Genomic DNA, 12792 nt, shown 5'->3' on the forward strand with positions numbered 1-12792 from the left:
CAAAAAATTTGTAGTTTGGTGATATGTTCGCATGCAGACTTAATTTTTTTAATTCCTTTATTTTTGGCAGACACATTTCGGCGCGCAGCAAACCTGCTTCAGTATAAAAAAGTGTATAGGCATCATGCTGGTCACAGTCACTCCAAGCAGAATTGCAGTTTTGGGGCCACAAAGATCACAAAACTGGGGATGATTGTTGGAAACTTTTTATTTTAATTTAACGGGCTCAAGCATGTGTACGCTGGCCAGGTTTGAGGGGCCTAATGTAACTTTTAAACAACAATCTTGTACGTCTATTCTATTTACTTATCCAGTATCTTTATAAAAAAGAAAAAATCTGTCGGATGCTGAAAAGCCAAATGGAGATTGGTAAGTAATAAAACTCTTTAAATTTATATATCTTAATTTTAAAGCCAGGCATTGGCATGTGGACAGGTCCTTTTAAAGCTCTATATAAGAAAACTCATATATACACAATAGCGCAACTATAACAATAAGTCTCGTATATCATGAGTAATAATCGTACAAAAGGTCAATAACTGGGCTAATTAACAAAATAAATTCCATAAAAATATACTAGCACAGAGAAAGGTTGGATTCAAAAGACTTGCATGTAACTGTTCAGCTGACTTCGACTCGCAGCTCCTATCAATACGGACTGATCAGACACATGGTTTCAGAATAGAGATATGAACTGTGTACAAAATTGTAGATCCCTCACACCAGTGCCTTAATCCATATACGAGTCAATGAGCCACAAATTGTTGATGACCCTCTTATGAAATATACGTTACACTTAAAATGAGGTTACTTTTGGGCGCATAACCGGTAATAGATCAGAAGATAGGGGTGTAGAGCTGGACGACCCAAATGACCAAGACCTGGAATGCTTGCTGGTCAGCTGGAGGGTTAAGAATTCCGAACCTAGCCGCGCCTGTTGGCTGCCGTGTCATCCCTTCTCTCGCTCCCCCGTTGCTCCTGTCTGTCTCCAGCTGTCACTATCAAATAAAGGCATAAAAGCCGAAAAAATATACTTTAACAAAAAAAAAAGTTATTACTTAGGCCTATAATATAATTTACATCTACAATACATTTCATTCTTTCATGACAGTCAGGCTCATGAATATTAAAGTGAAGTACTACGGCTGTTTATTATTGACAAAGTTGTAATGTATCGGACGTTGTAATTCGGACATTTTGTGTATTATCTTTAATGGCTTATTTGCAATTGAATGAATGCATCATTCCTCGAGCACCTAAACTTTACATCCATTAAGTCTCACCAGAAGAAACATGTGATCTATTTCCTCTTGACCTGACTGCCAGAGCGCAGAGCAGATCAGAGGAAGAGGTGTCGCTCTGCCAGCTAGAGGTTTTAGGGTTTGGGGTGAGCTAAATCCAGGCAGCTGAACTCTGAACTGCAAGCCTAATACTGTACCTATAGATGAACCTGGCTGACTTAGGTATACTTATGACGTTGGTTATGTTAGGGGGGGATCAGACAGGCATGAATGAGCGCCAAGAATAAGATCCCTTATTGATCTCTATTGTTGTGAAAGTGCAGACTTGACAGATTGGCAGGAGCTAAAATGTGTCTCACAGAGCTACCCACTGTAAATCTGTCAGGACATTCTTTTAGAATAGTTAAAGAGCAAGAATTATGAAGAGTTTTAAATAATATTATCAGTGTCAGATTCTTACTGATGGATTTAAGCAAAAAACAACGGAGTTATCTTTGCACTGAAAATATATCCAATTTATTTATCCTATTGCATAACAGAAAAGCCAGAAATGTGCTCAGTGTCCCGTTTCTTTGGAGAGGTGCCCGTGTCGCAGTATTGGTGCGGGTGCCAGCCACATGCCCGTTTAGACAAAGAACGCCCCATACAGAGGAGGAATAGAGGAGAATCTCTGTTCACATTAATCGCTCTATTGAGGCAGAACAACAGTTTTTTAATCTTAGATGTACAGCCATGTTCTTTGTTATAAACACATATATCCATTTGAAGAATACCGTAACAAGATTAATAATTATAAACTACTCTACACCATAAGCCAGGCAAATGATCTTTTATAAAGATCTTATCTTCGGCACATATTCATTGAGGTTTTTTTTAAAAGTCTGACACTGCATTACAGGGATGGTAGACAGCTGCCAACACTGGAATGAAAGTAGGGCAGCAGAACAGTTAATGTACCTGCCGTCTTTGTTCTTCTGAACCACAGACCACATAGGAGAGGGTTTAGGAAAACTCATTAGCTGTCTTCTGTTAGGAATAGCATTCAGGTCATTCCTTCAATCTCATTTAAACAATTGAATTCAAAAAACTCCCCTCAGATTTAAACCATATCACAGGGGGAAAAGATAACAGTAAAATTTAAATATTATTCCCTTATTCTATGAATCTGACCTCCATATAATAACAACATCAGTACAAGAGAAAACACAAATTCAAAATGCTGCCAATGAAAACTATTTACATGCACACAGGACTCGACTGTGCTGCTGCAGCGTGTGTGGACACACACACACACAAACACACATAGGCTCAGTGACCTTCACAGCACTATGAGGAAACATTCAAACTGAATATATTTACAAAACTTTACACGTCTGGGTCATTTAGATCATGTTGATCTAAATGAGTCTCATGACAAGAGCTGCAGGAAGCATTTTGTTAAATGGCAGTCATTCATCATTTGTGTGATCTACCTTTAGTGACATCACTGCACCCTGCAGTACATGCAGTGCACTATAAAGTATTAAAGCACTTAGATCTTGAAAATGCAACGTACAACAAAACACAACAGACAAAAATATTTGACTTGCAGGGCAGAATAATCACAACCAAGACACTTCATACATCTAATGTTTCTTAATTCTGTCCTCTGGGCTCTGCAGATCACTGATCAGTCTCTTGTGCATGTCAACCTGCCTATCCTCTGATTCATCCCACACGGCTTTATCTCACCTTGTGTTACTTCCCGGCAAAGGCTCTCCTTGTTGTTGTTATTGTTATTGCTATTGCTGTTGTGGCATTTCTTCTCCTCCACCACCACTACTTCATCCACAAAACTGGAAGTGCTCTTCTCTTCTTCCTCCTCCTCAGATGCTGAGGAGCTCCACACCTCCATGGTGAACAGAGAAAAGCTGCCCTCCGTCTCTCCGTCCATCAGTTAAATCCCTTGTCCTTCCAATTCTACTAAGCGTTTGCTGTGCTGTGAAACACCAGTGTTGTCCCTGGCATCATTCTGCTGGCTGTGTGTTGAGGAAAACAGTATCCACTAGCCTACGTGAGCGGGTGTATACACCTTTGTTTGTGTGTGCAAGAGAATCTGAGCTGCTTGGTGTTAATATATAATCCCAGAGACTGTAAAGGCCATCTGTCGTCATGCCTGCCTCCGTTCACCTGGCCACGTTGGACTACCGGGTAAGAAAAGAGGGGAGGAAGAGGAGGAGGGGTGAAGGAGGAAGGACAATCTAAACCGCGAGCTGCAAAAGCTGATATTGATCACACTGACCTTGTCCAAGCACAAAAAGATAAGTATCACAAGGCTTTCATTGAGGAAATAATTTAGGAGTGGAAAGCTGATGCAGTATAAAAGGATGCTGGATTAAGCCCACCCACCCCTGTGAATTTGAGGGAGTTGGTAGGTTCCGCTCATGCCAATGGCTGTTCTTGGTCTGCGCACATACGTAGGAGCAGATAGAGAGAGGGCTCTGCGTAACAGTGATGCAGACAGTCACACCCACTTCTCGGGGGTCTGATGGAAGCAATAGGGTGAATACATTTTATGATTTTATGTGTTTATGTGACAGGGATTAATGAGGGGGGAAAAAATGTCATTTTTCGTTCCCTCTATTCATTTCTTTTGTAGAATTAGGGCAACCAAGAAGATTGTTTTACATCCTGTATCATTTCCTTGGTATCAGGGACAAAGGAATTTCCAGTGAATCTTCCATCAAACTCCATTGTGCTGTGATGATCCAGTCATTCTACACCCTTTCATCATATTCACCGCCTTGTCTCTGCCCATCTCTTGCCCTTGCAGTTGCTATCCTAGACACAGCAGTTTTCTTACAATCAATTATTAATCTCCTCATTCATTTTTCACACACAAACTGACCGTTTCAGGTCAAATGCTGCACGCAAGAGACAGTTGAGACACAACTTTCACCATCTGTTATATCCCATCTTCTTCCTGTGCTGTCTTTGGAAGCATTTGCTGGTCCCTGCAGAATAAAATCTTTGAGGGCAGCATATCTAAATGAAACATATATGGGCTAAGTGGAAATCATATCAGCCTCTACAGTACTGGTTCAACCAGTTGAAGTTAACAGGCCAGTATTATAACAACATAACTAAAAATGCTGAAAGGTTATGTAGGTTATAAGGAAGTAATGTCTAAGTAAGTACTTTGGCCACAATAACAAGCAAAGACGTGACACGGTCTTCATCTATGAGTCACGTCCCAGTAATAAAAACAACACTCCAGTCCAGTGCTTTGATTCAACCTGCTCTAAACATAATATCACCTGGATGATTGTCAAGAACCTTATATTAACTATATTAACTATCTATTAATTAATGAGCGGCAGTTTGTTACAAAAACAGAGGCAATAAAGCACTGAAATCAACTCAACCCACTACTGTAACTCAACGTGACGTAAGTACTTTATCACTAGTACAAGTTTCTGCAGACTGAGAGCTGATATCGCTGGTCAATATTTGTCAGAGGAAACACCCTGAAAGGTAATTTGCCACATACAGAAATATAGCAATACATCACATTCTGCTCATGTTTCTGATACAATATATAAACAATCAGTACTATTTAAAGCAGTCTACCTGCAATCTGCCAACTCTCCACTACAAGAGTTAAACAAGCTGCAGACAATGTTTATAATATAACCAGACGAGTGAGTTGCTTTTGCTGCACTGCACGTCTGAGTGGAGTTGAGCATGTTGAGTATGTCCAATGTACTTCGTGTCATGGATCAATGGTTTTTCATGTCTTCAATGTTTTTTTGGGTGTGGCTTAAGAATGTTTTCAAATGTTTCCTTGTCATACTGGTTTGTGGTTTAATCATTTATAACGAAAATCGTATAAGGTTTAATATGTAATGTTTCACATGCTATGTGAGACAAAATATTTATGCTGTTTACCAACTGTTTATAGAAAATAAATAACATTATCTATTGTTTTTCTAGTTAATCTCTTCAATAAACAAATCTGCCTGTGTGCAACTACTGAAATTGAGAAGGAACCAAAACAATCACGGCACTGCCAACTCAGGGGTCGGCATGTAACTATTCCACATTAGAATTAGTCATTTGATGCATTGATACCACAAATATTGATACAAATATTGATTATTGCAACTTTAAGAATAATTTGGCCGAAGTGCAACAGATTGTACACAGTAAAAGAAATATTTAGAGATTGCTATATAACACAATGATAATATTTAGGACCAGCTGAAACACAGGAGTTCAATCAGAAAGAGATGGAACAGAGAAGGAAGCAGTGAGCTACAGTAAAGAACACTGAAAACAAACAACACCATATGCCACCTGTCAAAAAGAGTCAAATACTACAACATGGCACAGCATGGCACAATCTGCGTGAGCCAGGTTAGTCTGTCCTGGTCCTGATAGGAACATGTGACTTGGCATCAGCTGGGTACAGCCTATCTAGCATTATGAGGACCCAGCCATACAATCTCATGAAATCCCATCACTATTAAACAAGGTCATCTGGCGTAAAGGATATCTTGGAAACGTGTTCAGATATCACTGTAAAGTAAATATAGAGTGTTCAATGTTATGTGTCGCTAATTAAAACACTGATTTACTGGCTCTGCTAAAAAGGTCTTCAAAAGGTGAGTTTAAACGTTGAATAACTACAGCACAGAACCTCTAAGACTCCATTTAAAATCTGACAGCAGATCATAATGTTTAGGTGTGGTCGGTAAAAATATGAAAACAATATTATCACTAATGCACATGGTCACAAAGACCTACCTTATAGTATTTAAGGTGTGGATGCACACAACCTCCCATCACCCCACAAGTCTAGACAACCTGTGCAACTAATTATAAACTCTTTCCAGATTGCTACGGCCCTGGAAATTGACTTGCCAACAATGTCGTCATGATGTCAGAGTGGCCGTCTGCTGTTCTCCAGTGGAAACTGCTTAGGAAGCCAAGTGACGGCAGGTTAATCGGCTTGGTGACATTTGACATCTGTGACTCAAATGTGAGTGTGTGGAGGAAGATTAGGCTTCACACACTGAGGTCATTATAAACACTCACACTTCATTTCATTTTCAGGAAAAGACAACACTACCCTACTGATGTGGCTACGGTTGCAACCAATTGCTATCAATTAAAATGTCATTTATTTTCTGGTGTAATGAATCGCCTAGAAAATGTCAGAAAATAGCGGAAAATGCCCACCACAACTCCTAACATCCAAGGTAACATCATTTGCTTACTTATTTTCCCTAAACAACACTTCAAAACCAAATAATCAGTCTATTATAGAATAAGATTGCAACAGAATCTATGGACGCCTGGTGCGTTTTGAAAATAAGTGCTGTGGACTGATGAAGTTCATATGGAACTCTTTGGCCACAATCGAAGTTATGTTTGGAGAAAAAGGAAGCAGTATTTCATGAAAAGCACACCTTGCTAACTGTTAAGCATGGGGGTGGATCTATCATAATTTGGGGTTGTGTTGCAGTCAGTGTGCACAGGAAACATTGCAAAGGTGGAGGGAAGAATGGATTCCACTAAATACCAACAAAGTCTGGAAGCAAAGATCACACCATCTGTAAAAAAGCTGAAGCTGAAAAGAGGATGACCACTACAACAGGGTAATGATCCTAAACATAACTTGAAAACCACCATGGACTACCTCAAGAGATCCAGCTGAAGGTTTATGGAATGGGCCTCTGAGAGGTGTGCATGCAAGACAGCCCAAGAATATGGCAGAACTAGAAACCTTTTGCAAGGAAGAATGTAAAAAGCATCCCAAATACAAGAATTGAAAGAGCTGGCTAAAGTTTCTCTTAAAAAACTTAAAAAATAATTATGCATGAATGTTTGCTGAAATTATTATATTATATTATATGTGCCATATCCTTAAAAGATCACCAGAATATGTTATTTGTCAAGGGGTGCCCAAGCTTTCACATAAAAAATCTGCCTTCCCTCTCCCTCCCCCTTTCACTCCTGTGTGCCTCTGCTCACGTACACATGTAAAAATCTGTATATCATTATTTAGAAGTGCTGCTTTTGTATCATTTTCAAGCCAACAACAAAGCTGGTTTTGTAAGTTTTGAAACGGCTATCATTTTGGAGATTATTTTCAACCAACTATGATGCTAGGTACTCCCTTTCCTTTAAGTTCATAACCTTCCTTTTAAAGTGTTCAGCAGCATTTGCCAAATACAAAAGTGCTGTGGTCCACTTCACAAGCATTAAAAGTAACACATTAACTTGCAACAAACCTTGACAACTTCACTTGAAGTCACATGAAGTGCTGGGACAACACCTACATTTCTATATTTACTTCCCGATAGAGACACACTGTTTCCATTGTTACACCCAACATATTCTACTGACAAATATGGCCACAAGGAGTCTGTATTCATCTAGCTTATTAAACTAACTGGGATTTCTGCTCAGCTGTAAAACATCTTGAAACATGACGCCTAGTATGAACGTAGCAATACTGCAAAAAGAAAACACTGCAAGTAAATGCCCTAAAATGACTTTGACACCTGGTCCCAAAACATTTCACATCAAAGGTCATTTGGGAATATAAAGTGTGGCTTAATTTCAGCAAAGCCCACAGAGCATGACACTGGTAATCCCATCACTACACACTATATTGTATGTTACGTGCAAATAAAACAGTACTCACAGAAGTACTTCAGGGTCTCTTCAATCTGCTCATGTGTGAGTCCCAGAACGACTTCTGGTGGCAGCAGAGGGGTGTGCAGCCAGTCATCATTGTCATATCCAAACACACTGTCTGCTCGAAGAGTGTAGTTGGGCTGACCCTCAGACAGGAGGCTCACTATCTCCAACTCCGGCAGGTCTGAACAAAGGTCTGAGTGTGGGAGAGTGGTTGTTTGTACATGTGTGCATTTATGTGTTTGTATAAAGATTCATGTGTGTTTGGGTTTATGTACGAGGAAAAACAAAGACAGAGAAAGGAAGCAGCACTTTATGTCACATGGCACACTGCCCTCTACTGACAAATCTATGATCCTACATTGTTCTCTTACTCACAAGTGTACACTATTCACAACTGAGTTAACCATCACTGCTTATCATCAACATGTACAGTGAGGGATTTGCAGATTGTTGAGTAAGTGAAGTTTTCTTTGTGACTTGCCTGTTAAAGTTGACACATCATGGCAGGTTTGTTGTCCCAGGTCCCTGAGGTTCCCAGGTGAAGTAAGATGAAGAGGCTGCGGGGCCACATCCAGGGCCCCCGGCACCTCCCCCCGCCCCTCATGGAGGGAGAAGGCTGACTGGGAGTCCAGGTGGGCCTGTGGGGGCCAGGAGGGAGGAGAAAGAGGAGCAGGAGGAGGAGAAGAAGAGGAGGGAGACGAGGCAGGGTGGAACAGCTTGACTGAGGATAGACGGTTCAGGTTGAAAACAAACTCAGAGCTGGGTGTCCCACTGTGGGACTGAGGCCCCCTGGTGGCTCAGGGAGACAACGCAGGCGTCCAGGGCATCAGGCTCTGATTGGCCAAGAAGGTTATAACTAGAAAAAGGAAAATACAAAGAGGAAGAGAGGGAAGAAAAGAAAACAGAAACATTAGGATGTTAAAGGAACTATGTGCAGGGATGTCTTTAATAGACGGCAGTACAGTACAGTTATTTTGTACAGTACAGTTATTTTGTACAGTACAGTTATTTTGTACAGTACAGTTGTTTTGTACAGTACAGTTATTTTGCTGAATATTGCAATTTTGTCATACAGTACTGTATGCCTAGACCGCAATATAGTCAGTTTTTTGGATTTTCCAGTAAATAAACACATCTAATGTAAAACTGAGACATCCCATATTTAATGTGTGGGAATATAATGAACATTTTTATTTTACCATAGGCCATTTAACAGACCTATAAGACCTTTAAGTATAAAACATCTCTCATGTGTTGTATTTTTCAAATCTTTTTTCAATTATTCGTGCAGCCCTACTCCAATCTAACACTATGTGTGAGAACAGTAACTAACAAAAAAGTGCCATATTATTATTATTATTATTATTATTATTATTATTAACTCCAATGACACACTGTGTACATTGCATATAGCCCATTTTAGTGATAGAACAGGGGAAATAAACAAACTGAACAACATATGTTATTTTGGCTACGGTTTCTAATACAGCTAATCATCTAAGTGATTGAGATCCATTTATTTTTCAGAAGCTCTGAACCCTCCCAGCATCAAACCTTTTGTTTGATCCAAAAGCCTTTCACTATAAACAAAGCTGGGCCTGGCCTCCTGTCTGTGTTTCAGGGTCACACGGATAGAGTTACCACTGCCTGAAGCTACACAGATCAAGTTCCTCATAACTGTTTCACTCCTTTAAACACACACAGCATGAGGCAGTGCTTGCTATATGAATTACACACAAAGCCATTAACACTAGTAGCTACAGAAACTGTAGGAAGAGTGTGTCTAATTCCATACAGTACAAAACAGACAGTCCAGATCTGCACTGATCTGTGTCTGACATCAATACTGTCTTTGATATAATGCTCCATACAGGATGTAGCATTTACAGTATGTCTCCCATTTTAAATATTGCCCAATAACATACACATATGGAAGAATGAATAAAACTTATTCTCTATTACACCTCATGTACGTATATCAGGAAGATTCTAACTTGAAGGGAGGATTTGCTGTTGTATTAGACTGCATTAGTTTTAACTACTGTAGGTATACCTAATAAACCGGCAACTGACTGTATAATGTATGTAGGTTTGTCTTTTTATATAATATCTGCGAGCACAGCACCATATTTTCATTAGAAACCTTAAGCAAAAAAACACAATGTTGTGTGTATGGATCATAATAATTTAGGTCAAAATACACAGAGGTATGTTTTTTGACTGTACTACATGAACTGTATTTTACAGATTTTTACATTGATAATAAAAATAATAAAACATAAAAATATCCTCACGTGGTTCAAAAAGTTGTGCCACACCAAGGCGTTATACTTTTACCAGTAACTGGTATTGGTAACAAAAGGACATTTGATACTTTGACCCAGTTATTGCAGTCAATAAAACATGATGGCCAGAGGGCCAAGGGTTAGGGCCAATTAAAGCAACAGCTATTAGCCTATCATGTGCTAGCATGTGCGCATATGCACATGAAACAAACACAGCTGAAGACTGCAGCTGTGTACACATTGTAACACACCCACCCAATTACACATGAATGAACCCCCCCCAGCACCAGTATCACTATCACCACCAGAAGCCCTTTATTTCCCTTTATCCTCGCTGCTCCCCACTGCACAATGCATCCAATCAGCTGAGTGTATTGGTCTGTGGCCAACACTTCCCCATCAATCCTCTCCCTCTCATAGATGTCAGAGGAGTCACACCACCTGAATATACTTCAGCTTTTATATATTTACCCCCATCAGACTGTCCAATTCTGGAAGGAATCTATCTGTGCTGTAAGGAGAGTTAGGGCTCTCACTTACACCTACGACAGAATTTATTTTGCATAATGATCATATGCACACAAAACAAAAGCAATGTTTTCACAAAGAGGCCAAAAACCCAGGCAGGTCCAAGGTTTTCACATGAACACTGTCAGTTCCAATTTAGCAGTGAGTGAAACACACTGCTGGTTTGTTAACCATGCAGCCAAGCGAGACCCTGTCAGCCACTTATGGTGACACTAGGGGACATGGTTATTAACCATCTCTCCCTCCTTTGTATCCTCATCTTTTTATTATGCTAGGCAGGATGCCAGAGAGAAAAAAACCCAAATCCTAGCTGAGTAATCACCTAGATCATCATTTGTACAGAACATAATGGAGCTACAGAGAAGATTAGTGCACCAACCTCTGTGTTTAGAAACAGCAACAGAATAATTGGCCAAAACAGACTTAAAATGCCATCAGGGGTTTTTGAAAGTGTACTGTAATCACTGCGACTTTAATCTAATAAAACAATAACAAAAGTTGTCAGGTACCAGTAGCCTGGTGTTTCATGCTACTGGACTGAAGTCACATCTGAACTGAAACTGTTTGCCTTTGACCTTGAAGCCTGGCTGGAACTGAGCTGAACTCAACAGGGGTAATGGGTGTTTGAAAAGCTCTACGTTGGTACTCTCTGCAAACAATGCCCTTCCAGGAGGGTGTGTACGTGAGCAGAGGCACACAGGAGTGAAAGGGAGACGGAGGAGGGGGAGGGAGAGAGAATGCACTAAAGGGGTTGAAGGAGGGGTGCATTTGAGACATGGGTTCTTTCTGCAAGCTAGCCAAAAAGGCTCTTTTCTTGTTCCCCTTTCTGTAATTAGCTCTGAACGTATTGCTGCTGCTCAAAAAACAGGAAAAACTGTTAGTAGTTCATTCAAACTGCAAAGTCAAAATGATCTACTTTGACTGGGACGTTGCAGCAGTGTTGGTCATCTTAAACATATAGAAATCAGAAAAATATTAACTACTACAACAGACTATTTTAAAAATTTAAAATCAAATTTACTGGAACTCAGGTCAGGTTAACAAATACACAATTTGGCCCTCTTCCTAAACTGGCTTGAAATTAAAAAGGTATGGAGAAACAAGGAGAAATAGTTGTTTCAGAATAATTTACTGTAGCTTTGGTCCAAAAAGCTGAAACCAATTAGTACTTTGTACTTTTCCATAATTTATTGTTGGCTAAATCAGCACCATTTATCATAATACAAAAGTTAATAACGTTAGCGAGCAAGCAAGCTAATGGTTACCTAGTCAGCTGCCACCCAGCCACGCTGAAAAACATTATCTCGCACTGTCAACCGACAAAGTAGCCTGTAAACAGCAAGCCAGTAAATGTGTCCGCCAGTTTATCCCCAGGAGTATGTTATCACATACTTTGGATTATCAGAAAAAAACAGTGATTAATACATAAAAATAAATAAAATGAGTCAGAATTGTACAAATGAAATCTTGTGACCAAGAAGGAAAGTAAAAACACATTCTCTAAACCTAAAACAGCAGTTTACATCCATTCTCCAGGGTTATTAATATAACAGGAGAGTGAACAATATTGAATAGAAAATGAGACTTCCTTTGAACTGGTTTACTTCTTAAACATCTTACATCTGTAAAATTACCAATAAAAGTAACTAGGGCCTTAAAGTGATTTAAAACCCTTGAAGTACAAACTCACTTAACCCCAGCTTGCATAGACCTTGCAGGCACACGGGAATTAACGCACACACAATGTCTGGGATATTGGCAGGATCTATCATCAAAACTTTAATTAGTTCAGTTCTTCTTGAAAAACGTTCTCTGTGGAAACGCACGAAGATCCAAAATGCTGGATTAAATATTTGAACCTAATCAGCTCAGAGGATAAGATGACCCAACAGTGCGTATAGTACTGTATGTTATAGTCCAGAGATAAGACGACGTGCATCAGTTCACGATCTGAGCACATCATCAAGTCCACAAACAATTCACAATACCTGCAACCTGCATGCACACACACACACACACACACACACACACACACAGCATCACAAGACATT

At 39.7% G+C, this 12792-nt stretch overlaps 1 protein-coding gene across 1 annotated transcript in view; it reads right to left on the reverse strand.

Annotated features, from left to right (window-relative positions):
• The window catches only part of si:dkey-28e7.3 (trafficking kinesin-binding protein 1), a gene marked incomplete at its 5' end in the record, with an annotated part of 24459 nt that extends 15734 nt beyond the window's left edge, over positions 1–8725 (reverse strand). Inside the window, 2 exons of the mRNA XM_035660306.1 lie at positions 7933–8121; positions 8410–8725. Of these exons, the coding sequence (XP_035516199.1) occupies positions 7933–8121; positions 8410–8725 (505 nt within the window). The remainder of the gene's footprint in view (positions 1–7932; positions 8122–8409) is intronic.
• Between the last annotated feature and the right edge of the window lie 4067 nt (positions 8726–12792).

Source organism: Morone saxatilis, unplaced genomic scaffold, assembly GCF_004916995.1.
Source record: "Morone saxatilis isolate NCDOM2014 unplaced genomic scaffold, NCSU_SB_2.0 Contig17, whole genome shotgun sequence".
NCBI classification, from domain to species: domain Eukaryota; kingdom Metazoa; phylum Chordata; class Actinopteri; family Moronidae; genus Morone; species Morone saxatilis.